The sequence below is a fragment of the Drosophila serrata genome, unplaced genomic scaffold, assembly GCF_035046125.1.
Source record: "Drosophila serrata isolate PLE 108 unplaced genomic scaffold, ASM3504612v1 contig_302, whole genome shotgun sequence".
Lineage (NCBI taxonomy): Eukaryota > Metazoa > Arthropoda > Insecta > Diptera > Drosophilidae > Drosophila > Drosophila serrata.
In genome coordinates this window covers 882,901-910,461 of record NW_028257200.1, presented here as the reverse complement: position 1 = coordinate 910,461, position 27,561 = coordinate 882,901, and the positions used below count along the sequence as shown (strand labels likewise).

Sequence of the window (27,561 nt, the reverse complement as noted above, 5' to 3'; positions counted from 1 at the left end):
TTCCATCACTTAATTTATTTATTAGACAGCTGATAGAATCAATTTAAATTTACTTTTAAACAACGTGTCTCCTGGATTATTTATTCTCTTACCTCATAACCTTCACAATCCCTCCTCAGAATCTAGCAATAAAAAGTCAATATTTATTTGGAGTTTACATGTTTTAAGACGGCATTTTTTATTTCGTTTTTTTGTTAAATCAAGATGACATTGTTTATGTAATATTTATCATACAGCTTGCAGTGCTTGGGAACTAAGCTAGAACGGGGCTAAAAGTAAGAGTGATGGCATCGGCTGACCCCGGTGGCTTAGATCTAACCTCGGCCCGAGTCTCAGTTGGTAGGCTTAAGAACATCATTATTTGTATTAATATTATTATTATTAAACCCTTATGTTTTACATTCTAATACTTTGTATTTCCGTTGCGTTTACAGAACCCACAATATTTTATTCTCCGCCTGCCACTTAAATGCTAGATTACCTTAAACATCAACAACTTTTTACAGTAAGCAACTTTCCTTCCAGTCAGCACAAAAATAAAAGTTTGTTTTTTCGACCAACACGATTTATAGGGGTATTGCTTACGAATTAGTGTATCCTAACTTTGGTTTTTTTTGTGATTCTGTCGCCGCGCGGTTGTCCCTTCACTTTATTGTTTGTACAATTCTACACCAAGAGTCTACTCCTGCCACGCCCCCAGGTAACCAGCAGCCAGGATAAATGGTAAACCAAATATCGGTGTAAAGGGAGCCAAATGATGGGCCCATCCTTTGAGGTCCTGCATGCGATCCAGATCGTCCGTCAAGGACTTGGCATCGTGTTTCGTAAGATGCGGACTCTTGCCATCCGAGCGATAGGTGGCACTGTGATCGGACCCTGGAAATACACAAAGAGAAAATTTTAACAAATGATTAAGTGATTCCCTCTGATAGCCTGAAATCGAATATTGTTAAAGGTGAAATGACAAGTGCATATCCATTTGAAAATGGACATCCTTTCTTTTTTAGGTTTACTCTGAAGAGGAACTGAGAGCCATCAATGATTGATTGAAATATTTACGGTTCCTTTGTGGGTTCTTTGTTTTTATTCGCTGACTTAATCAACTGCCACATGCCACTTTATGATGTGCCCTTCATATTGCCGGGACTTGACTGTCATCAGCTGAATATCCTTTTTCAATTATGCGCTTGCCACACGCCAACGAGCATAAACAATAGACACAGGATGCGTTTATGGCCAGCCATTTGTAGCCAGGCGACAATGCGAAAGAGATAAAACGGGCAAGGACAGTGGGCCCAGGATACAGGATACACAAAACCCGAACTGTTTGTCAACTGGCAGAGCAGAAAGTATTGTATATAAAAGGGACACAACTTTGCCTGCCCCACTTATTTATAACATTCTCACTTATACAGTTTCCAACCCCCACCCCCAGCTCCAGCTCCGTCCGGCGGGAAAAGCGAGAGTATCCTGGCTCATCCTCGTCCTTGCTGGTATTTTGTTTCAATTTCACTTGGCAGCATCGAAAATTGTTTCGATTTTTATTGCTTAAGTGCGTTAAACCCTTGCGCCATGCATTCCAAACAGCGGGCACAACTTGTGGGAGGTTTCATATATGTATGTGTGTATCCTTACGCAAGGACACACGGGGATCGGACTGGGGTTCAGAGAGTGTGGAGGAGGTGGTGCAAAGGCTGTGTATTGTTTTTGCCATCAATTTATCGTGCAGTTTGTATTTTTTTTGTGCCGAGTCGTCTTCCTTTTTCGGCTGTTTGTTTGGCCGGCAATCTGTTTCATTGGACATTTGTTTGCGTGCTGGGTTCGGTTCGGCTCGGTTCGGAATGGATCTGGTCGATTCTTCTTCTATATGTTTTTGTTTTTTTATTTCTGCCACCCCTCTCCCCGTTTTGGCCCTGTTTGACTTTGACGTGGCCAGGCCATTGGTCATTAGGTGGATTGCAAACAATTGTTTGCGGGACTATTTCGGTTGCAGCCTTCGGACCACCCAAAAAATACACATCCAAAAGGATACTAGTTAGTTGAGGTATTTGAATTGATACCGACAGTGGCTTGAGAACAAATTGAATACAATTTTGAAATGAAATACAATTACAATACAAGTTATATTTTGCTCTTAGATTTGTAAAGGTTAAGGAGCAGATGGAAATGTATTTTAATTAATTTGTTTTTATATTAGAATGTCCTAAATAAAATCAAAGTAATATAGTTGTATTTAAAGAATTAAGGAGTTAAGTTCCTTAATTCAATGTGTAAAAATACATGATTTCATAAAACAAATATTAAGTACTTTTTAATAAAAATAAATACTAATTATTTAAATATACTTAATGCATATCAACCTTTTTTTATAGTCAAGCTAAAAATCAGCTTGCTTTTTAATGTCGTTTTTTTTTTCATAAAGAAACTTTGTCATTTAATCATAAATGTAAAGGCCGTGGGCATTATCTATGCTGTTTGTGCAACAACTTTTAATTGAAAAATCCTTAACAGTGAGATTAAAGCTAATATAAACTACTCTGTTTAAAGTCCAATTCTCCAAACCACTCTAATGAGTAATCAAAAGTAAACACCTTTGTGTCAGATGCGCTAGCCAACAATATCCTTAAACTAACAGACTGTTCGATTTCCTTCTTACATATGCCATTTCACCAACGAGGACACAAATGGGATCAACAGAAAAAAAAGAAAATAACGTTGACCCCATAAACCGTAATCGCCGCAGTCGAACTTCATTGCATTGAACGAACTTTGTCATAACTATGAAATATGGCCCGGCGGTTGGTCCTTCACTTTCGGTCCATCCTGGGACCTTTTTCGTTTTGTTTTTAACGAGAAGTGAACCCTTTTATTTTTACAACGGAAATGCGCAAATTGCTTTGCACCGGGTTCAAAATTTATTTGTCTGTCTCTGTGTGTGCGACTCAATGTGGGTGAGTGTGTGGGTGTGAGGGTGTATGATTGTGTGTCTTTTAGTTATTTTTTTCTGCTTGTATTTTTCCATAAGCAGCTTTTCCACAAAACTCCTTTGCGCTGCCATTCCTGGCTGGCTCTGGTCGTTGCCTTGGTTGTTTTGCTGGCGTCTGCAAACATTTCCATGTGTGAAAGCCGGCAACACCAACAGAAACCCCAACACCAAGAGTAACACCAATACTAACACCCGCTCCGAGGTCCTGTTTGTCCTCTTGTCTCTCTGTCTATGAGTGTGTGTGTGTGGCTGATTTTTATTGACGTTTGAGCATGTGTTTATGCGTACGTCTGTGTGAGGGCGAGAAAGTCCCAACGGTGTCTTTAAAGCGCTTAGGCGTAAACAGAGAACGAGGGAAACAAGGGGAAATGGGAAGGAAAAGCGGCAGCAGGGAAAGCTGGAAAAGCAAAGAAAGTCCTGTTTGCCAAAGCAAAACGCTTTAGTTGAAACACTGGTCCTGGGCCTGAAGACCCAAAGGCGAACTACTTGAAACTTTAAGTAATTTCTGCATAATTCTCCCACCAGCCGAATCCCCCGGGGAGCTGTTGACCTAATAGAAATAAATTGCATCTGTTTATGATACTCATGTATCTGAACCTGGATCTGGCATAAGTTAACTTAAAGATGCACAGTGGAGACCATTGAGCTAAGAATGTGAATTATTTATCAGAATATTAACAGAATGATTTGTATTATTATTCAAATTCTTATGGTTCCTTTTGGTTTTAATACCTTCAATTAATTATGATTAGTCTATGGATACTTATTACTTTCTTATGGTTTTAATGTCTTCAACTCCTATTGTTAAAAGACAATTTATTTAGTTAGGAACTTGAACTAAATACCAAATTTATGCAAATATTAAGTTCTTAAACCAAAAAATATGACATTCTTTTCCTTTAATTCATTAAATTTCTGTTACAAGTTTTCCTTGTGTAAAGTTGTTTAAGAGTAGGCTCGATTAAAGTTCCACTGGGCTCAACTTCAACTCCATTTGGTAGCAGCTTTCACACCTCGATTTCCGGGACTCGAAATGAAAGGAAAAGCGCAGCTTGCACTCTCAGCACTTGAGGCTCACTTTGGACCCGCCATGCGTTACATTTATGGAGTCGCTTTCCCCATGTTTTTTTTCCCCTGATCCCTTCCGCCACCCTTCTCGGTGGAAAAAAGGGGTCCTGCCTACTTGGCGGCGGCACTGCATCCATAAAAGGCCCGCGGCACGCGATGGCAATTCGGTTGCTGTCTGTTGCATTTCATTTACTTTATCATTTTTCACTCGGAGCCAGCAGAGGAAGGCCGGCTTGTGCAAATTATGGGCAAATTATTACCAGACACTGAATGCTAAAGTAATCATCGGCCCGGAGGTCGGACTCTGGAGGTAGACATACCCGCTGCGAGTGTGAGTCCGCATGTGAATTCCGGATACAGAGCAGGAGCCGGGGCAGGAGCACTTTCTTTTTATTGCATTTCCTTGTAATTTGTGACATATTGTTTGCCCGTTGGCCGAACAAATTAAATATGGCAGAGACAGCTTGACCGGGGGTCCAGCTTCTGTGGTTGATTGCAACAATTTAATGACAGTTTAAGTGGCGAGCCAAATGCATCTGCAGCACTTAATGCCGACACCAGTTCAGGACTAAGCGCAGGAGGAGAAGCCATCGGAGGACGCCATTCCGAGTCTGGAAACGGAGTCCGAATCCGGTGATAATTGGGAATTGAATTTAATTGGCATGTGTATAAGTGCTGGCACATCTGGGCACAAGGCGAACACGAACACACTCATTCATTTATCCAGACCATTAGATATACCTGTTGTTTTTGTTAACGAAATGGCATGGTGTGGCAATTTTGATTTGGAATATATCGTAGCTAGCACACACTGACGTATCAAATATTGATTAACTGTTGCGAAATTGGAAACCAATCCATGAAATGTAAGTGCAAATTTAAATGAAATAACTGAGACATTAAATATGCAAAAGATAAATATCAATAATATGAACTATTAAATTGATTGAAACCAGAATTAATGAAACGTAAACATATTTTAAATAACGAGGCATTAGAGTTAATGAAAATGTTAATTGTTTCGAATAGGAAATAAACTTATTAAGATTTAAGTTCTATAATATATATATATTATTTTTGTATACATTCTTCTATTGTGAAAATAAGAAGGTATATGATATATAAAGAGAGTTTTTTTCAATTTTAAACCGCATGGTGTATAAACTTTCCGAAATTAGCTTTCTAATTAATCATATTTTTCATGCTGAACAGTCTCTGTACACTTACAAAATTAGGTAGTAATCCAAAATGAAATCAAGTTCATAAAATATGTTTACTTCCTTATGATAGCATCACTTTCGCTTAACCCAATTTTAATTGCATGACGTGTAGTTGTAGTTAAGGAAGACACAATGCCATTTCATATGCGTCCCTTGGTAACTGGAAAAACAGGGCTTTGGTCATGAAACTTGGCTTGTAGCTGGCTTGTTACGCCTTAAAGTGTCAGCGGGCCGGGGGCAAAAACAGTCGCGACATATGCAAAACCCGGCAACGATAAGCGAACAAGCCACACCCACACCTAGTGGCAGCTACCCCCCTGAGGGAGGGGAAAAGGGGAGCAAACACACAACACACACACACACGGTGCCTGGCACGATATGTGCAACATCTAGCAGGTAATAAATCTAACTGTAAACGCAGCGCTTACGACGTTGCATGCAACGCTTGAAAGTTGTCGTCATTGTAGCACCCGCAGCCAAGAGCCCCATTTACTACTACACCATCCTGCCACCCTGCCATCCTGCCACCCCTTTGGTAGCTTACGAATGGCCATCCTGCGGGGGATGCCACATTTCGCTTGCGTTGCCAAAAAATTGCTTCAGATGGCGGGGATAAGTCTAGGCAGGAGTCAGAGATGGGGCAGAGCTCTATCGCCTTGACGCCTCGTGTGCAATTTGTCTGCTATTTTTATATTGCGCTTTTCCGAGCACAACGCCTTCCCACCCCACCCCACCCTCCCCTCATATTCAATTTGTTCGATTTGATTTTGTCGAGTGCATTTTATTTTTTAGTCAAGCGCGTATGCAGAAAATTTCCACTTCGCAGCAAAGGGCCTGTAAAGTTTTATCCATTCGTCCTTGCCGAAGCAGCAGCAAGGATAGCAGCAAACTAACGACAGAAAAAGAAAGAAAAAATAGAATAGAGCAGAGGAAACCGGGAGCACTGTCGCCAATTGTGTGATCCGAGACATGCGGGAAATCGGGAAGGATGTGCAAGACTTTACGCTCATCGATTGCCAGCTGCTCCAGGGGGAGACTTTGGTCTTGTGCTTTAACCTTCAAGTTCGATAGTTTCATTGCCACCTCCAGCTATACGATTGCTTTCGGCCAAAAATAATGGCGAAAGCCCTTTATTATTTATGATGATTGTACATTACGATGGTCCGCATTAGCAGCACATTATGGGGGACACATTGTCAACTCAGCAACTGGCCAAAAGGAGTGGTTCCCCTTGCATGCTAGAAAGTCATATTATCACTGGCAACGCGACAAAAAGAGGCGGACTCACAGACAAACGGACGAGGGATACTCAAAGATACTTTCATATGTTTTGGCCAAATATTTATACACTCTCGGAACACCAGAAAGGGTATGCTGGGCTATCGGTAGTTCTCTTCAATTGAATCAATCGTAATCCTTTTGCAGGATAAATACAAGTATTCAGTAAGTTAAGTAAATGTCTTTAGGAAAAGTTTTCCGAAAGTTTCCCGGTCTACGTATTTTATTATTATTTTCCAAGGTAACCGTCTAGTCAATCCTCTCCATAAAACCAAAAGTTGCTTTCCTCGCAGCTTGAGCCAAAAGTATCTATATCTAACAAGTGCCGACAACGACATGCCAAAGACCCTTAAGCCAAGCAGCTAAAGTCGTTATGATTTGTCATAAACATAAAATAAATGGCGAAATATTTATGGTATGCTACAATGTCGCCGGAGAGGGGGAGGAAAGGATTCCCCATCAATCGGCTGGCCTTCAACTGGCTTTAGGGGCCAGCAAAACAGTCAATCCCCCAGAGAATTCCCCTACTCACCGTGGTGCTGTTGCTGCTGCTGGTGGTGTTGTTGCTGCTGCTGCTGGTGATGATCCCGGGACGAGGAGGACGAGTAGTGATCCTGTGAGTTCCACAGACTCGAGGTGGCTCCCACATAGACATTGTTCAGTCCGGAGGATGCCTGGTCCGAGCCCTTGCCATTGCCCTTGTTGCGCTGCGACTTCGAGTTCTGTTGACTGTTGCCGGGATTGAAGTTGTAAGGATTTCCGTTGGAGTTTTGGTTCTGGTTGCTGCCACTGTTGTAGCGTTGTTCTAAAAGCGAGGGGTAGAAGATGTGAAAGGATTCGATGGTTAATGTGGGTAAGAGCCAAGGCCTTACCTTTATTGTACTTCACCAGAACCACGGGCACTGTGTTGATAGATACTGTAGGAGCCATTGTTGTCATCGTGGTGGTTTGGGGAATGTCTAGGGAGGGAAAATGCATTGGTTGATTCGTGTTTAATACATAGTTAAATGTCCAGTATTGATAATGGAATATGTACTGTTCATAAGCCAAGGACTGTTGGACCACAAAATACACAGAACGTAAAATATAGTATTATAGAGTATATATAGAGCCTTGATATTTTATATTATTTTATTTTATTCTTTGAGAACTAAGTTCCTTTATTTTTAAGAAATTTCTTTGAAACTTTTGCCATTGATTCAACAATACTTGTATTAAATATTACCCTCGTTTTACAGATTTTACTGAAATTTCTCTCAGCATGTTGGCTTAGGCCTGGCATTAACCTGCTCTTGCTTCTCGTAAATCAATCACTGACAGTGGACTCGGTCTGGTCACCTTCGACCCCCGACTGACCCTTTGTCTTGGGTATTTATCGAGGCAAACACACGCACAGACACACTCGACATTGCTGTCGGCCCACGCGGAGTCATTGACTTAAATTAATTAAAAGCCCGAGCCGGGCAAATAGTTTGCGCCTAATTGCCAAGGGCTGCCCTGACTTATGGCCATTGTTTCTCTGGCTTATGGTTACAGTTACGGTTATAGCCATCGTATGGAACTGTTGTGGCATTCATTCATTCGGCCATTGTTAACTTATGCCAATACTTACGATACAGTTTGATCGCGCCATCGGTGTCGCCCAGGGAGTTCTTGGCCACACAGCGATAGGCTCCAAAGTCCTGCAGGTCGACGTCGCATATGGTCAGGCGCATGGTTATTTTGTAGCCCGACTCAAAGGTTTCCGGCACAAAGCGCTCACCTGAAAGGAGAAAAAGGCTCCATTATCCCGGCCACAGCTTCGAACTTATACCCCTTTTCCGGGCCAGGTCCTGGTCCCACTTATTTTCTGTAGCTTCTTGTCAAAGTAATTTAACTGAGAAAGAACTTTTGCATTCGCCCAAGTCAGCTCAGCACGGCTCTCGGATCGGATGAATCCAACTGGAGCCGACCCAAGTTTGTCCTGACTGAGGAGAAGGGAGTGGGGAAGGATTTTCTAACCCCGGCTGCCCCCTGTCAAATGGTTCGTTTTAATTTATACAAAAACAAGTCTCTATTCTCGGTCTCGGAAGGGGGAACGAGTGTCCTGTTTTTGTTTGTCATGCAGGTTTTGATTTACGTTTGATGTCGGTTAGATTTAGTAGCACTAAGCCGAGCATTACATTTCGTCCAGGTTCGGTAATTGTTATGCATGCCGGTTAAGCGACTGATTACCCCAGCAGAATGCCATTGTGATGGCCCAAACGGAGATAGAGATCTAGGTCCTGGTCTTGATTAGAAATAATTGAGTTTCGGGGGCGAAACAGAGGGGCGCACTTGCTGGCTTAGCTCTAACGTAGGCTGGACAGAGTCCATGGTTTTCCTACCAATAAAGAGTCTTTTGGTTGGACAGTAACGTTTTTCCTTTTTTGTGGTTATGGGAAATCCTTGGACTCGCTCAAAACTAAAGCAGAAAACTCCATTAAAAAGCAGCGGCTGCCGGACAGATCCCGGCAACTGCTACTGACTTGAGGTCATTTTCAATCAGTTTTTTCCATTTTCTCCGCCTGGCAAAAAACAACATGAAAAATAACTGGGAAAACGGACTTTTTTTTGCCACCGTTGACCCCTGTGCCGATGACGATGGCGCTTCCTGTCCAACGCCGTGGCATGGGGTTAAGTGGAGTGGAGTGTAGTGGAGTGTAGTGAAGAGTCCTGCCGCCGCAGTTATTCTACCACCGCGGATTCGAGTGTTCCACTGAATGTTTATTCCTTTTTCATCGCTTTTTCACTTGTGCTCTGCAGCACTTTTTGTCATCGCGTTCAGTCCATTTCTCAGTGAAGATGAGTGGGAGATTGAAGAGGTCGAGTGAGGAGATGGACACAGCCATCGTTTGAGGCCTTTCGGAAATATATTGGCAAAGGAAACCGGACACTAATGAAATTAAACTAGGAAAATTAAGAGCGAACTCAAGAGAGTAGTAACAGGTCCTTCATAAAGTCAGTTTCTGGCTTTAAATTTGTTAATAAACTCTCACATCCTAAGACACTTTCCCAATTTATTTAAAATAGTAAAAATGTTGGTATATCCACACTCACCTGGCACTATAATCGTGTCGTTCTTCATCCAATAGTTGATGGACTTGGGATACGCCTCCGACTGGCATTCCAGAGTTATGTTTTGCGAGAGGGCGGCGCCAACTAATTGATTCTGTATCCAAATCATGGGTGGAACTGTAAAACAGCAGTAAAATGCCACAACCCGGGCGTCAGTCAGTGGCAGCAATGAAAAATGTAGAGGGTACACAGGCTAGAATGTGTGTTGTGTCAGGTGTGGAATGTTCAGGTGATCCGGGGGAATGTGGGTAACAAAGAATTCCCATTTATCGATAGAAATTCCATCCGTTATTGTTATTGTTGTTTTTCTAGTGCTTTATGCTGCCGCTTGGCAATTCGCTGCGGTTGCCATTTATTGTTTCGAATTAATTGCTTTTTAATTTTATATACGAAAGCCACAAAAAATGCTTTGGCAGTGAAGCTGAAACCGATCCAAACCGAATTGCGGTTGGAATCGAAGGCAAAACTTTAGCTCAAACATGTGCCATGAAGTTACCCAGCAAATTGTTGAGCCATTCTCATTTTTATTTAATTAGGAAGACAGAGAGGGAGCCAGGGCAAAGTGCTCTAAAAATGCTAACTAGCTGCCGGGGGTCGGGTGCTGAGCACACACTTAATTATTTGCTTTATGCATGGCACCTAAAAGTGTACAGCATTTTCCGGCACCCCACTCCCCAAGGGGTCGCCCTGGGAAAATTGAAATGCAGGGCATATTTAGCCTGGCAAGATTTCGAGTGGCGCTTTGTGTGCGTCGCAATGGCAGTCTGTGACTCTGTCTGTGGTTTCGTCTGGAGCGGAGCATTCTGCTCCTGCTCCTGGCTCCTGGCACCTGGCTCCCTTGCACCATGCGGTGCTCTGGCGCAGAACTATAAATATTTAAATATGCTAAAATTGATGGGACCCGCCCAGCCCCCAAAAAAATACTCACAGTGCACAATGAGCATCACACGCTTGCTGACTGTTGGCGGAATGCCATTGGAGGCTATGCAGAGATAGGCGCCCATATTCAGACGGTTCACTTTGGCGATGGTCAGGAAGGATCCATTGTAGGCGACGGCTGTGAAAAGCAATGGGATACGATTAATACCGAAGTCACCGATGGGTTAAATCAAAATCAAAATCAGCAATCGCTTCTCACATCCTGCTTATAAGCCAGAATGTCGTCGCCATATCCGACTTCATTTTCACATTCACATTCACATTCACATTCAGATTTGGATTCAGATGCAGATTCAGATTCAAGTGACTCTACCTCAGCCCAGTAGGAAGAATGCTCTTACACACACTCTGCAAAGTCAAGTTGCTCCTGCAGCTAATCATGTCGCTCTCATTGCATATATGCAACTTGGAAAAACTCTATGCGGGCAGTGAGAGAAATTAGACTAAGATAACTCAGGAAAATATGGGAATAAATAGAGGGAAAAACTCATTGGAAAATTTAGGAATACTGGTAGGCGCTATGAGTTGTGACATATATCACTCATACGCAGTGTTGACATGAAACTATAAAATTTAATTACACTAAGTACTCTTTTGATAAAGTTATGAAAAGTCGATATATTAATATCAAATATTATACTCTTTTCACCATTAATCAATTAATTATATCTTGAACTTATATATTGCTGAAAATTCAAACTTTTGGCTACATTATTTTTCGCTCAGTGCACTCCCAGCCTTCATCGGTGGCAGCAACTCCCCTGACAATGCCTGTGCAGCGCTGGTAATTTCGAATCTCACATATTCCGCATGTCTGCCTTCTTTTGCCGTACTCATATTGCATGCAAACTCGTTTGGCATTCCATCCACGGCACCATCTACTATTATGTATATATAACATATGTATAGTATTCAGCCGAAAATAAATTTCGCAATCCAATAGCTCTGCCGGTGGAATCAAACCCTGTGTGATTTTCAGGCGATGTTCTTTTTTATCTTATCCTGATTACAGGATGCAGTATAACCCACTTTGGTGGTCGATTAGCCCAACACACATTCCACTCAAAAACCGTTCAGCCATTTGCACGCCAGAGTAACCCTAATAGAGCAAATTGCTGGGTTTGGATTTGCTATTACTCGAGCGCATCACACACAACACTCAGGCTCGACTTAATTGCGGCCGAAGTGGAAGTGGAAGTAACTTTAAAATGTTTTGTAATGAAATTTAATGCTCAACGGGCACGCACTCACCCTCGGCTCCGTTGGGCAGCGGTATCAGTTCGCCACCTTCGCGGCGCCAGGTTATCGTCGGTGTTGGGGAACCCGTCGCGGCACACTTGAGGGTTACGTTGGAGCCCTCACGTATTACCATATCGGTGCTGGTCGGATAGTCCAGTATGTCGGGGGGCACTATGTGTTCCAAACACGTGCGCCAACGTGGTGTGCGGAGACACCGATACCGAGTTCCACAGTTCCCAGTTCCAGGGCAACATATTATTCATACGCCGTGTGGGCCGGCGAACAAATTGTTTGCGCGAACCGTTGGCCAGGTGTCAGACAGGTGGGAGTTTCCAGTGCCAGTTACAGGTGCAACAGCAGCAGTTGTTGTTGTTGATGATGAAGTGGGTTGCATGAAAGAGATGGATTTAATTGAGACATTTTCATTAAGCTCTTCAAGACTGTGTTGGGCACAAAGTGTTGTCAAGGATTGCAATTTTTCTGTAAACTTGTATTCCCATTCAGAAAGAAGCCACAATTAAATAAATTCCCATTCCCCTTTTCCTGCCATGGCAGACGGACAGGTAGCTCAACGAATTTAGCAAATTTTGGCATTTGGCCAGAGAAAAGCTAAAGCGCTTTGTGTCTGTGTGCAACTCTTGCCCGCCTGTCTTTACACTTAATTATAATTTTACGCCTGGCAAATCGCTCGGTTGCCAAAAAATAAAATGAGAGTACGGGATATAAAGCTAGTGTCACATTATGAATGAGGGCACGCTGTGGGAGCCAGCATGTTGCGGGCAAAAACAACATTTAATTACGGAAAACATTTAGTTATTAAAGCCAAAGGATAAAGTAGTCTGTAAATGACATGTAGTTATGAGTAATTACATTTCAAGGAAAGAAGAATAAAGTTAAATAAGTGACTTTAGTTAATATTTTCTTAATTTAGAAACATAAACAATACTTAAAGTCCGAGTAAAGTTTTAATAAATATCAATAAGAAAAAACAAAGAACTTAAAAGTCAAGCCAACTTCACTAGACAGTCATATTTCGTCTGTTTTTATTCATGCTGAAAATATAGAAACATTTTTAGCAAAAGGAAAAAAACAAACGAAAACTCTCAGTTTCAAACGAAACATTTTTCTCGGCACCTTTTCAAGAAATCCAATTAGTTCCGGGAATGTTTCCCTCTATTAGGAGGCACTCGATTTTCCTTTTATTGCCTTTGATTGCCTTGACTGCCTTGCCAGCTCCTTCCATTTAACAGGACAGCCGCCCAAAAGCCAAGTTATGACTCACATACAATGCGACTTCAAAGTCTTCATGCCAACAATGATGTGCATGTTTTACAAAATGTACTTTGACCTCTCCCCGCCCCAAATTGAACGTGGAAAGTAGGCTTCGCTCCAGCCGCTTTTCCCGTGTTGACTTTTCCCTTAATGGCCCGTCTCATGTCGCACAAGGGGCCAAGAGGGGGGCGCCCACTGGGTGGGCGTGGTCTGGCAATTTCTTTTCTCAGCCGCCGTCATTGTGCGCAGCGGGAGCTGATAAGTTATGAAATCAGGTGAAATGATGTGTGATTAAATTGGCGACGCAGAAATTAATTTCAATTGGATTGAGATGGCGGCAATGGCTGATAGGATTTCGACTGATTTCGGGATTATCGGATAGCCACCGAAACTTAAAGCGTCAAAACAATGAATCAATTTGAAATTTAAAGTGCTTTTGAGAAGAAAATCCCTCGTAAAGCTGCCGCTATCCATCTATCGGAAAAGACCTCAATCGCATTTCAAATATTCCTCAAATATTATATGTATATTTTTTCATATGTTATTTTTCTCATTTCTTTATTTGTATTTTCTATTTTTGAAAGCTCTTTTCAAAACAATCCAGCTCACGGGACTGGCTGGAAAACCTCACGGCTTAGGTCAGCCTAGGCCCATTTAACCATGGCCAAAACGCCACCGAGAAACATATTGCTCTTTATAAAATATTCAATGCCTGACTGGCTTCCCCACGCAGCCACATGCATATATATACACTTTCGGTTAAATAAAAACAATCATCGCCCCCAGGAACAACAAACCGACCGTCAAACAAGGCAAAACAAGCCAACAAAACTTTAACGATGAAAATACGAGGCAAATTCGGCAATGTCAACCGAAAATATGCTCACAATTTATTTCAGCTCGGTCAGTATTTTTTTTGGGAATTTATTTCTCCTTTTTTTTTGCAAAAAACATTTTAGTCGGATTTTACTCTCTGGTCCTAGAGAGCCAAAGTGTCAAAATTGCAGTCACCTGACGAAGGATTTGCTGATTGATTTTGTTGGCGAGTGCAGCTCAAGGAATTAAATGGAAGCAAATTCAGAGGTAGGAATTTATGTTATTAAATATTTTTATATATATGTAAATTTTCCTAGGTAGCTGTTACCATTTTAGTTTTAATTGAGTAGTTAAAGAATATATTTTGTACACTTTGAAAATAGCTTAACAAAAGTAATTATTTAACTGTAATGTAGTGTTAAGTTGTTATAACTAAGATAGAATTATTGAGTTATTTTATAGAATTACAAAACTGATTAGCTTTATTTTCCATTGCATTATACTAATTTATACGGTCTGCATAATTCACCAGCTTTATTCTTTAACTTTATGCAAACAACTATGTATATACTGCTGCTAATAGCTATGTACATATATTATTTCGTATCTGATAAAATATTGTGATTGGATAAGAAACTAACCGCCTAAAGCTGATTAGAAACTTGCCTCTTCTCCGTTTCCCTAACCTATGTCAATGTTGGTTTCCCCAGCTCACTCCTTTTTATTGTATCCTTACTGGCTTACCTACCTAGTTCTAGATTAGAGAAGAACAAGTGACAAAGCATATTAAATTATAGAAAAATATTTTAATTAAATAAAATTAAATAAATTATGCATTATAATTTAAGTGATCTTAAAGTAAACTAGTTTACTTTGTCAAGGTTTTCAAAATAAGATAACACATTGTTTTGTAATATAATCAGAGCTTGTGTCGTATACGTAATTTTTTAACCTTGAATAACAATTGTAAAATTTAAGTACTTTATTAAAGCTTTAAGTTATTTTATTTTACTAAATAATGTGAGTTTATCTTAATCTTCGTGAATTTCGTGATAAAAATACAATCACGCACACATATCTAACTTAAATGTTTCCGCGTTGCCGACTATTTGCTTATTTCGCGGTGTGGCAAATACAACTACAGCGACGACAACAATAATAGTTGGTTGCCATCGCTCGGGCTAAAGGACGACGGGCTGTGGGTGGTGGGCGGTGGATGGTGGCTTGGCAGGGTCGCGATGAAAAGTATATACCACGAAATCGCGCACTTTGTCAGCGGCAGCTGGAAAAGCCGCGCTGATTTAAAGCGGCTTGCCATTTTGCTTATGGGACTTAGTGCGGTTGGGTGTGAAGCATTTACATGGCTGGGCGAAAGCAATCAACAGGCAACCGTCTCGCCCTCGTTTCGCCCAGTGTATAATCGGGGCGGTCGGCCTGGGGGTCCTTAATGAATTTCAACATCAATGAAAACACAATCAACCAGAGTGGTTACTTATGCGGATGGTGCGAGGCAACCGGAAACGAGACCCGAAACCTCAGCTCCGAAACGGGGCGGCATATTCATTTTAAATTCGCCAGCGGAAGGGGCAAGGACCGCCCGCACCCCGGTGCCGTGTCCTGTCCTGTCTTGTCTGCTCTGAGGTTTTTCGGTGCCGCTCCGAAGTCTACGCCGTCTGAATAATTAACGCCAGGACATGGACGAGACCATAGGACAAGCTGGGACAGGTGCACGTAGCATGTAAATTGTTTCATTACCTTTCGCTCTCCGCTATTCTGTGGCCCCCAACTAATGTGTTGGCTAAGTGAAAAATTCCCAACGAATGCCCGTCGCCATGGAGTCCGCCTTAAGCCGAATATCCTTCTCGTCGCCTCCTCGCAATTAGACCCAATCGAGAGCAGTTAGAAGTTTGTGCGCCAGTTACTGGTCGGCAGTCTAACCCAGTTTCTGCATTCCAATCGCCACTTGGCCGAGCAATTAGTGCAGTTTGAAAAACTATCAACAGCAACTTTGTTCTGGCTCCCAGTACGGATGGTGTTCGGGGAGCCACTCAAGACAAATTACAATTCATTTGAGTTTGCCGCCCCCCCTGAGTAACATACATCAATTTTATTGCGTAAGCCTGCAGTGGGAGAAATGTTTTAGCACTATTTATTATTACTACTGTGTTATATGGGGATATAACACTCCTACTCTATCTTAGATTAATTTAGTACAGAAAAGGATATTAACTAACTTTCATATTTGTTTTACTATGGCTACTCTCTTAAAACTGAGCTTTGATTTAGTTGTAGAATTTATTGTTTAGCAAATAAATAAAAATAAGAGGGCACACCTGCGGCTCGAACATTTTTTACGAGTGTTTTCCCCGACTGCGTGTGTATGTGGGGGAGCGAGTGTTGAGTTTGTGGGCATTACGCAATCGTAAAGTGGATTCGAATACTCACCGACAACGTCCAGGTAACCGACCTGACTCTTCATGGGATCCGTGTTTATTTGGCACATGTACCTGACAACGATGCGAAAGAGATATGTATATTAGACAGGTTTGAGCCTTATGACTTGGGGCCTGGGGCTGTGCTGTATAGGCAGGACATAAATATTTGTTAGCCCCGAGAACCGAACGGAGAGGCAATTAAAGTACACTTCAATCCTTCGACAGCCGACAGGTAGATAAGCTGAAAGGCAAATGTGAATATGCATCTGGATAGTGGGTATACATACCAGCCTTTGTCCGACTCCTTTACATCACGTATACGCAATATCCAGGCACGTTTCTCGGCGTGAGTTATGCTCATGCGATGATTTTTGGTTATGACGTGATTTTGTATCGTTAAAATGGTCTGTGTATCGACACGTAGCCACGCAATCTAGCCGAACGAGAGAGAGTGTATAGTGGAGTAAACGAAGCAGTTTATATTTGGCTAGATTTGAGTTGTAAAACTAAAACGTTCAGCGATTTCCTCTTCACCATGCTAATGCCCCAGTGGCGTGGCCGGAGCTCATTTATTACGCCCAGGAGAGGCTCGGTGAGCGGGGGGAAACTGTCGCCGCTTCGGTGAAGAGCGAGCACTTGGATAATGCGCCTAACCGATGGAAAAATAGTGGAAAATGGTGAAAAATGGTAGAAAAGTGTGGAAACTGGGCCAGACCCGAGGGACTCTGGTTAAATTGATTTCCATTTTGTTCCATATTCCTAATACTCGGGTTGGCAAAGACCTTTCCACGAGGCGCCTTTGTCATCGGGGGTATTATGAAATATAGTTCAAAGCAACTGCAGGTGCCAATGCAACTTTTGTGCCAGGTTCTGAGTATTCCTGATTGCATAGCTCTGAGTTTGAATCGCTATACGGTCTGGGACACTTGTAATGTGGCAGCAAAACCAAGTCAGCTGTGGAAAGTGCAACACTGAAGGCGACCGAGGAGTTGGCTTTGATCACCGGTAACTGAGGTCGTCACGCCGAATCGACTTCGTTTTCTGGCGATCAAACAAACTCGTCTCGGAACTCCAACACCCCGGAACTCGATTCGAGGCATTCAAGCTATAAGGTAGAGAAATGGTTGTCTTGACCCTAAGCTCGGACATCAATTTCACTAGCTTTCAATTTGTCTGCCTCCACGCAACAGTGATAATGATAACATCGACTGGACACAATGGGCCATATTAACCGGAGCAGATACCATCGGATATTTGTGTCATGTGCCGCTTTCGTTTCAGCAATTCACCATTTTGTTTGCCTTTTACTGTGTCACGAAATCAAAGTAGCGTCCTGGGGCCCGAGGACGTGACCAAAAAAAGAAAAGGGTCATCCGGACATGCGGCACGCGAAGGTGCAGAACTAGGCCCAAACTCAGCCAAACTGGTCGATGAAGTGCAAATGGTCTCCAGTGAAAGCTGGGGGTTCCCCTGCTCTCGACTCCTGGAGGATAGTGAGGAGGAAGATCGCTTCAGGTATCCCCATACTTACCTTGTACGTCTGCAGGTTGTCGACCACGCACTGGAGCACTGCCTCCCGACTCACGGGAACCGTCACGTTCTGCAGGAGCTCACCGAACTTGGGCAGATCTGGAAGAGAAGACACAGACTGGGTCATCAGTACAGTCTAGAACAAGGTACATATCAGGTGTTTCATGCATTCCAAAATAGAAACATCTGTATCTACCTTAGTTTCGAATGGACTCAAGCGCAACTTTAGCTCACAATTCGAATCACAGAAAAATGAACAATTGACAAGGTCAGACTTGTCTTAGAATAGGGGAGCTTAACTTATGTTGAAAATATCTAAGTTAAGAGCCTTAATTCTAAGATAAAGCGACTATTATAACATCAGTCTGTGTGAAGTGCATTTTAAAAGAAAAATTGAAGGAAGGTAAGGGCAATAAATACTTTAAGATGAAAGAATAAGTTTGGGTTATTATTAATTCTCTATTTTGAGCTGAGGCAATATTTTAAAGTAACTATTTATTTTCAGTTGGCATTATTTCAAAACTGAACAGTCGTTAAGAACATCCAGGCATTTGACTCATTAAATTGACTACCAAACTCTGCTGCGAAGTGGCTTTAATCTTATCCTTGGTAATTATTTGTTAATACATTTTATTGTAATTTTAAAGTATATCAGAATAAGAGCTATATTAACATCTGCTCCTCAAATAATATTTTGTTAAATATAAGTAATTATCAACCATGAAAATGCTATAATTACTAAAGCCTAAACATATTTCCACAATTAAATAAATATCTAAAAAATATTTTCATTAGTTTGTAATTTAAATCTGAATCGATAATTGCTTGCAACGCACTTAAATACTTCAGTTTTGTTGCCTGACAGCTTGCAATATACAAATGCGAGGTAATGAATTTGCATTTAATTTAATTTAATTTGTGCGCACCGTTTTAAATCAGATACTGAGACCATTCGGCTGTGTTTAGCATAACCCACGTCAACATCAACACAATCGTGGGCTAGACTCCCCTGTCAGCCAGTGCTCAGCCAGTCAATCAAAGTCCTTCCAGTGCGGCACCCACTCACACCACCTACACACCACCCACACACCAAACACACACCACCCTCAGATCACCCGTACACCCGGTCTCTGGAGAATGCTCAGCGAAGCGTTGGAAAAGCGCGTTGACTTTAAAAGGCGCGCCCGCAAGTATGCAACAGATTTGTGGTTATCCTTGGCAGGCGGTGGGAAAAGGCGAGCAACTCGGCCTTAAAACTTGCCCCTCTTTGTGTTTGTGTTTGCACTTGTTTGTCGCTGACAAGCTTCGGAGACCCCGACGAAGTTTGCGTTACGCATACGCCACGGAATAATATAATAAAATAAAATAAAACAAAAAAACAAAAAGCCCGTCAGACGGCGGCTTTTTCTCATATGCGGGGCACGCATCGGTTAAGGCAAATCAACACATAACAATCTTGTACTTAAAATGCGTAAACAAGGCGATAAGCAAGGGTGGATGGCCAAGCTCAGAGCGCGGATCCGGCGGGGCGAATGTTTTTTGATGTTTATTGATGCGGCCGTAAATCTCAATTGCGGCGGGGAAATGCTCAGAGCCTCATGAGCTGGGCAACTTTACGCAAGTCCTTGTTATATGCTTGTGTGTGTGTCCATGATTGTCGCCAAATCTCTTCCTAAATATCACGTTTTGAGTTGTGAACGATACTCTTGCTTTTGGTGGGTAATATAAAACTGGGGATGCTTACAATTGCGGATTATTCCACATGTTAAAGAGTGATATACATATATTCGATTTAGTTATTTAAGTACAAAAATTTCTAACGAAGCATGAACATTACTTTCAACATTATATAATTTTAGGATTGAAAATAGCAAATAGACGACTATAGTTTATGTTATACATTGTATATGTACATATATTAGGCTTACACTTGTAGGGTATTATAATTCTAGTCAGGAGCATGAAACGCTGTGAAGAAGTCATTTCCGACTCTATAAATGCTATGTATTGTTGAACACCATAAATTGCCAAGTAAATCTTTGCATATCTGGTGGAAAGATAAATAGGGAGTTTTATTGCCAAAATAGGAACTACCATAGGAAAGGACTCCGAATTGAAATTGATGCATTTTTGGATTAATTATGATTTTTTTAAATTTGATTTATTGACAAAAATGTCATATAAAATATAGACTCAAAGAATGGTATTATACGTTTGGTCTGAGGCTTGTAGAACTGCGGAGGACTCAGTTCCGAGTAAATTGAGTATGCAGTTTTATTGCCATAATAGGAACTAGCATAGGAAAGGTCTCCGAATTGAAATTGATGCATTTTTGGATTAATTATGATTTTTTTTTAATTTGATTTATTGACAAAATTGTCATATAAAATATAGATAAATATCGACTTAAAGTTTAGTCAGAAGCTTGTAAAACTGTGAAGGAGTCATTTCCGACCCCATAAATCATATATATTTTTGATCGGCATCAACAGCTGAATCGATATAACTATGTCCGGTCGAAAACAAATTTTTGAAAATTATTTCGATTTTTGCAAAAAATGATAAGGGGTTAGATCATTAAAATTGTGAAAAATCGACAAAAATTTTCATGTTTTAACATTTTAAATTGATTATGCAGTTTTATTGCCCTAATAAGAACTAGCATTGGAAAGGTTTCCGAATTGAAATTAATGCATTTTTGGCTTAGTTATGAGTTTTTTAAAATTTGATTTATTGACAAAAATGTCATATAAAATATAGACTCAAAGAATGGTATTATACGTTTGGTCTGAGGCTTGTAGAACTGCGGAGGACTCAGTTCCGAGTAAACTGAGTATGCAGTTTTATTGCCATAATAGGAACTAGCATAGGAAAGGCCTCCGAATTGAAATTGATGCATTTTTGGATTAATTATAATTTTTTTAAAATTTGATTTATTGACAAAATTGTCATATAAAATATAGACAAATACCGACTCAAAGAATGGTGTTATACGTCTGGTCTAAATCTTGTAGAACTGCGGAGGACTCAGTTCCGAGTAAATTGAGTATGTAGTTTTATTGCCATAATAGGAACTAGCATAGGAAAGGTTTCCGAAATGAAATTGATGCATTTTTGGCTTAGTTATGAGTTTTTTAAAATTTGATATATTGACAAAATTGTCATATAAAATATAGATATATACCGACTCAAAGAATGGTGTTATACGTCTGGTCTGAATCTTGTAGAACTGCGGAGGACTCAGTTCCGAGTAAATTTAGTATGTAGTTTTATTGTCATAATAGGAACTAGCATAGGAAAGGTCTCCGAATTGAAATTGATGCATTTTTGGCTTAGTTATGAGTTTTTTAAAATTTGATATATTGACAAAATTGTCATCTAAAATATTGATAAATATCGACTTAAAGTTTAGTCAGAAGCTTGTAAAACTGTGAAGGAGTCATTTCCGACCCCATAAATCATATATATTTTTGATCGGCATCAACAGCTGAGTCGATATAACTATGTCCGGTCGAAAACAAATTTTTGAAAATTATTTCGATTTTTGCAAAAAATGATAAGGGGTTACATCATTAAAATTGTGAAAAATCGACAAAAATTTTCATGTTTTAACATTTTAAATTGATTATGCAGTTTTATTGCCCTAATAAGAACTAGCATTGGAAAGGTTTCCGAATTGAAATTGATGCATTTTTGGCTTAGTTATGAGTTTTTTAAAATTTGATTTATTGACAAAAATGTCATATAAAATATAGACTCAAAGAATGGTATTATACGTTTGGTCTGAGGCTTGTAGAACTGCGGAGGACTCAGTTCCGAGTAAACTGAGTATGCAGTTTTATTGCCATAATAGGAACTAGCATAGGAAAGGTCTCCGAATTGAAATTGATGCATTTTTGGATTAATTATAATTTTTTTAAAATTTGATTTATTGACAAAAATGTCATATGAAATATAGATAAATACCGACTCAAAGAATGGTATTATACGTCTGGTCTGAATCTTGTAGAACTGCGGAGGACTCAGTTCCGAGTAAATTGAGTATGCAGTTTTATTGCCATAATAGGAACTAGCATAGGAAAGGTTTCCGAATTGAAATTGATGCATTTTTGGCTTAGTTATGAGTTTTTTAAAATTTGATTTATTGACAAAAATGTCATCTAAAATATTGATAAATATCGACTTAAAGTTTAGTCAGAAGCTTATAAAACTGTGAAGGAGTCATTTCCGACCCCATAAATCATATATATTTTTGATCGGCATCAACAGCTGAGTCGATATAACTATGTCCGGTCGAAAACAAATTTTTGAAAATTATTTCGATTTTTGCAAAAAATGATAAGGGGTTACATCATTAAAATTGTGAAAAATCGACAAAAATTTTCATGTTTTAACATTTTAAATTGATTATGCAGTTTTATTGCCCTAATAAGAACTAGCATTGGAAAGGTTTCCGAATTGAAATTAATGCATTTTTGGCTTAGTTATGAGTTTTTTAAAATTTGATTTATTGACAAAAATGTCATATAAAATATAGACTCAAAGAATGGTATTATACGTTTGAATTTGATTTATTGACAAAAATGTCATATAAAATATAGACTCAAAGAATGGTATTATACGTTTGGTCTGAGGCTTGTAGAACTGCGGAGGACTCAGTTCCGAGTAAACTGAGTATGCAGTTTTATTGCCATAATAGGAACTAGCATAGGAAAGGTCTCCGAATTGAAATTGATGCATTTTTGGATTAATTATAATTTTTTTAAAATTTGATTTATTGACAAAAATGTCATATGAAATATAGATAAATACCGACTCAAAGAATGGTATTATACGTCTGGTCTGAATCTTGTAGAACTGCGGAGGACTCAGTTCCGAGTAAATTGAGTATGCAGTTTTATTGTCATAATAGGAACTACCATAGGAAAGGTCCCCGAATTGAAATTGATGCATTTTTGGATTAATTATGATTTTTTTTTAATTTGATTTATTGACAAAATTGTCATATAAAATATAGATAAATATCGACTTAAAGTTTAGTCAGAAGCTTGTAAAACTGTGAAGGAGTCATTTCCGACCCCATAAATCATATATATTTTTGATCGGCATCAACAGCTGAATCGATATAACTATGTCCGGTCGAAAACAAATTTTTAAAAATTCTTTCGATTTTTGCAAAAAATGATAAGGGGTTACATCATTAAAATTGTGAAAAATCGACAAAAATTTTCATGTTTTAACATTTTAAATTGATTATGCAGTTTTATTGCCCTAATAAGAACTAGCATTGGAAAGGTTTCCGAATTGAAATTGATGCATTTTTGGCTTAGTTATGAGTTTTTTAAAATTTGATTTATTGACAAAAATGTCATATAAAATATAGACTCAAAGAATGGTATTATACGTTTGGTCTGAGGCTTGTAGAACTGCGGAGGACTCAGTTCCGAGTAAATTGAGTATGCAGTTTTATTGCCATAATAGGAACTAGCATAGGAAAGGTCGAATTGAAATTGATGCATTTTTGGCTTATTATGATTTTTTAATTTGATTTATTGACAAAAATGTCATATAAGTCAAAGAATGGTATTATACGTTTGTCTGAGGCTTGTAGAACTGCGGAGGACTCAGTTCCGAGTAAACTGAGTATGCAGTTTTATTGCCATAATAGGAACTAGCATAGGAAAGGTCTCCGAATTGAAATTGATGCATTTTTGGATTAATTATAATTTTTTTAAAATTTGATTTATTGACAAAAATGTCATATGAAATATAGATAAATACCGACTCAAAGAATGGTATTATACGTCTGGTCTGAATCTTGTAGAACTGCGGAGGACTCAGTTCCGAGTAAATTGAGTATGCAGTTTTATTGCCATAATAGGAACTAGCATAGGAAAGGTTTCCGAATTGAAATTGATGCATTTTTGGCTTAGTTATGAGTTTTTTAAAATTTGATTTATTGACAAAAATGTCATATAAAATATAGACTCAAAGAATGGTATTATACGTTTGGTCTGAGGCTTGTAGAACTGCGGAGGACTCAGTTCCGAGTAAACTGAGTATGCAGTTTTATTGCCATAATAGGAACTAGCATAGGAAAGGTCTCCGAATTGAAATTGATGCATTTTTGGATTAATTATAATTTTTTTAAAATTTGATTTATTGACAAAAATGTCATATGAAATATAGATAAATACCGACTCAAAGAATGGTATTATACGTCTGGTCTGAATCTTGTAGAACTGCGGAGGACTCAGTTCCGAGTAAATTGAGTATGCAGTTTTATTGCCATAATAGGAACTACCATAGGAAAGGTCCCCGAATTGAAATTGATGCATTTTTGGATTAATTATGATTTTTTTTTAATTTGATTTATTGACAAAATTGTCATATAAAATATAGATAAATATCGACTTAAAGTTTAGTCAGAAGCTTGTAAAACTGTGAAGGAGTCATTTCCGACCCCATAAATCATATATATTTTTGATCGGCATCAACAGCTGAATCGATATAACTATGTCCGGTCGAAAACAAATTTTTGAAAATTATTTCGATTTTTGCAAAAAATGATAAGGGGTTACATCATTAAAATTGTGAAAAATCGACAAAAATTTTCATGTTTTAACATTTTAAATTGATTATGCAGTTTTATTGCCCTAATAAGAACTAGCATTGGAAAGGTTTCCGAATTGAAATTAATGCATTTTTGGCTTAGTTATGAGTTTTTTAAAATTTGATTTATTGACAAAAATGTCATATAAAATATAGACTCAAAGAATGGTATTATACGTTTGGTCTGAGGCTTGTAGAACTGCGGAGGACTCAGTTCCGAGTAAACTGAGTATGCAGTTTTATTGCCATAATAGGAACTAGCATAGGAAAGGTCTCCGAATTGAAATTGATGCATTTTTGGATTAATTATAATTTTTTTAAAATTTGATTTATTGACAAAAATGTCATATGAAATATAGATAAATACCGACTCAAAGAATGGTATTATACGTCTGGTCTGAATCTTGTAGAACTGCGGAGGACTCAGTTCCGAGTAAATTGAGTATGCAGTTTTATTGTCATAATAGGAACTACCATAGGAAAGGTCTCCGAATTGAAATTGATGCATTTTTGGATTAATTATGATTTTTTTTTAATTTGATTTATTGACAAAATTGTCATATAAAATATAGATAAATATCGACTTAAAGTTTAGTCAGAAGCTTGTAAAACTGTGAAGGAGTCATTTCCGACCCCATAAATCATATATATTTTTGATCGGCATCAACAGCTGAATCGATATAACTATGTCCGGTCGAAAACAAATTTTTGAAAATTATTTCGATTTTTGCAAAAAATGATAAGGGGTTACATCATTAAAATTGTGAAAAATCGACAAAAATTTTCATGTTTTAACATTTTAAATTGATTATGCAGTTTTATTGCCCTAATAGGAACTAGCATTGGAAAGGTTTCCGAATTGAAATTGATGCATTTTTGGCTTAGTTATGAGTTTTTTAAAATTTGATTTATTGACAAAAATGTCATATAAAATATAGACTCAAAGAATGGTATTATACGTTTGGTCTGAGGCTTGTAGAACTGCGGAGGACTCAGTTCCGAGTAAACTGAGTATGCAGTTTTATTGCCATAATAGGAACTAGCATAGGAAAGGTCTCCGAATTGAAATTGATGCATTTTTGGATTAATTATAATTTTTTTAAAATTTGATTTATTGACAAAAATGTCATATGAAATATAGATAAATACCGACTCAAAGAATGGTATTATACGTCTGGTCTGAATCTTGTAGAACTGCGGAGGACTCAGTTCCGAGTAAATTGAGTATGCAGTTTTATTGCCATAATAGGAACTAGCATAGGAAAGGTTTCCGAATTGAAATTGATGCATTTTTGGCTTAGTTATGAGTTTTTTAAAATTTGATTTATTGACAAAAATGTCATATAAAATATAGACTCAAAGAATGGTATTATACGTCTGGTCTGAATCTTGTAGAACTGCGGAGGACTCAGTTCCGAGTAAATTGAGTATGCAGTTTTATTGCCATAATAGGAACTAGCATAGGAAAGGTTTCCGAATTGAAATTGATGCATTTTTGGATTAATTATGATTTTTTTTAAATTTGATTTATAGACAAAATTGTCGTATAAAATATAGATAAATACCGACACAAAGAATAGTATTATACTTCTGGTCTGAATCTTGTAGAACTGCGGAGGACTCAGTTCCGAGTAAATTGAGTATGCAGTTTTATTGCCATAATAGGAACTAGCATAGGAAAGGTTTCCGAATTGAAATTGATGCATTTTTGGATTAATTATAATTTTTTTAAAATTTGATTTATTGACAAAAATGTCATATGAAATATAGATAAATACCGACTCAAAGAATGGTATTATACGTTTGGTCTAATCTTTAAACTGCGGAGACTCAGTTCCGAGTAAATTGAGTATGCAGTTTTATTGCCATAATAGGAACTAGCATAGGAAAGGTTTCCGAATTGAAATTGATGCATTTTTGGATTAATTATAATTTTTTTAAAATTTGATTTATTGACAAAAATGTCATATAAAATATAGACTCAAAGAATGGTATTATACGTTTGGTCTGAGGCTTGTAGAACTGCGGAGGACTCAGTTCCGAGTAAACTGAGTATGCAGTTTTATTGCCATAATAGGAACTAGCATAGGAAAGGTTTCCGAATTGAAATTGATGCATTTTTGGATTAGTTATGAGTTTTTTAAAATTTGATTTATTGACAAAAATGTCATCTAAAATATTGATAAATATCGACTTAAAGTTTAGTCAGAAGCTTATAAAACTGTGAAGGAGTCATTTCCGACCCCATAAATCATATATATTTTTGATCGGCATCAACAGCTGAGTCGATATAACTATGTCCGGTCGAAAACAAATTTTTGAAAATTATTTCGATTTTTGCAAAAAATGATAAGGGGTTACATCATTAAAATTGTGAAAAATCGACAAAAATTTTCATGTTTTAACATTTTAAATTGATTATGCAGTTTTATTGCCCTAATAAGAACTAGCATTGGAAAGGTTTCCGAATTGAAATTGATGCATTTTTGGCTTAGTTATGAGTTTTTTAAAATTTGATTTATTGACAAAAATGTCATATAAAATATAGACTCAAAGAATGGTATTATACGTTTGGTCTGAGGCTTGTAGAACTGCGGAGGACTCAGTTCCGAGTAAACTGAGTATGCAGTTTTATTGCCATAATAGGAACTAGCATAGGAAAGGTTTCCGAATTGAAATTGATGCATTTTTGGCTTAGTTATGAGTTTTTTAAAATTTGATTTATTGACAAAAATGTCATCTAAAATATTGATAAATATCGACTTAAAGTTTAGTCAGAAGCTTATAAAACTGTGAAGGAGTCATTTCCGACCCCATAAATCATATATATTTTTGATCGGCATCAAAAGCTGAGTCGATATAACTATGTCCGGTCGAAAACAAATTTTTGAAAATTATTTCGATTTTTGCAAAAAATGATAAGGGGTTACATCATTAAAATTGTGAAAAATCGACAAAAATTTTCATGTTTTAACATTTTAAATTGATTATGCAGTTTTATTGCCCTAATAGGAACTAGCATTGGAAAGGTTTCCGAATTGAAATTGATGCATTTTTGGCTTAGTTATGA

General features: G+C 38.6%; 1 protein-coding gene across 2 annotated transcripts in view; it reads right to left on the bottom strand.

The window, feature by feature from the left end:
* Positions 1-142: 142 nt before the first annotated feature.
* Positions 143-27,561, bottom strand: part of DIP-theta (Dpr-interacting protein theta) — a 61,108-nt gene continuing 33,689 nt past the window's right edge. Inside the window, exons 4-13 of one of the 2 annotated variants that reach the window (XM_086837233.1) lie at positions 17,881-17,978; positions 16,637-16,782; positions 16,360-16,421; positions 11,839-11,997; positions 10,577-10,705; positions 9,631-9,765; positions 8,165-8,314; positions 7,425-7,511; positions 7,085-7,357; positions 143-876 (exon numbers count right to left, since the gene is read on the bottom strand). In XM_086837233.1, coding sequence (XP_086693359.1) covers positions 680-876; positions 7,085-7,357; positions 7,425-7,511; positions 8,165-8,314; positions 9,631-9,765; positions 10,577-10,705; positions 11,839-11,997; positions 16,360-16,421; positions 16,637-16,782; positions 17,881-17,978 — 1,436 coding nt within the window. In that variant the 3' untranslated portion in view covers positions 143-679. Of the gene's footprint in view, positions 877-7,084; positions 7,512-8,164; positions 8,315-9,630; positions 9,766-10,576; positions 10,706-11,838; positions 11,998-16,359; positions 16,422-16,636; positions 16,783-17,880; positions 17,979-27,561 lie in introns of both variants that reach the window. The other variant, XM_086837231.1, reaches the window with a different exon arrangement.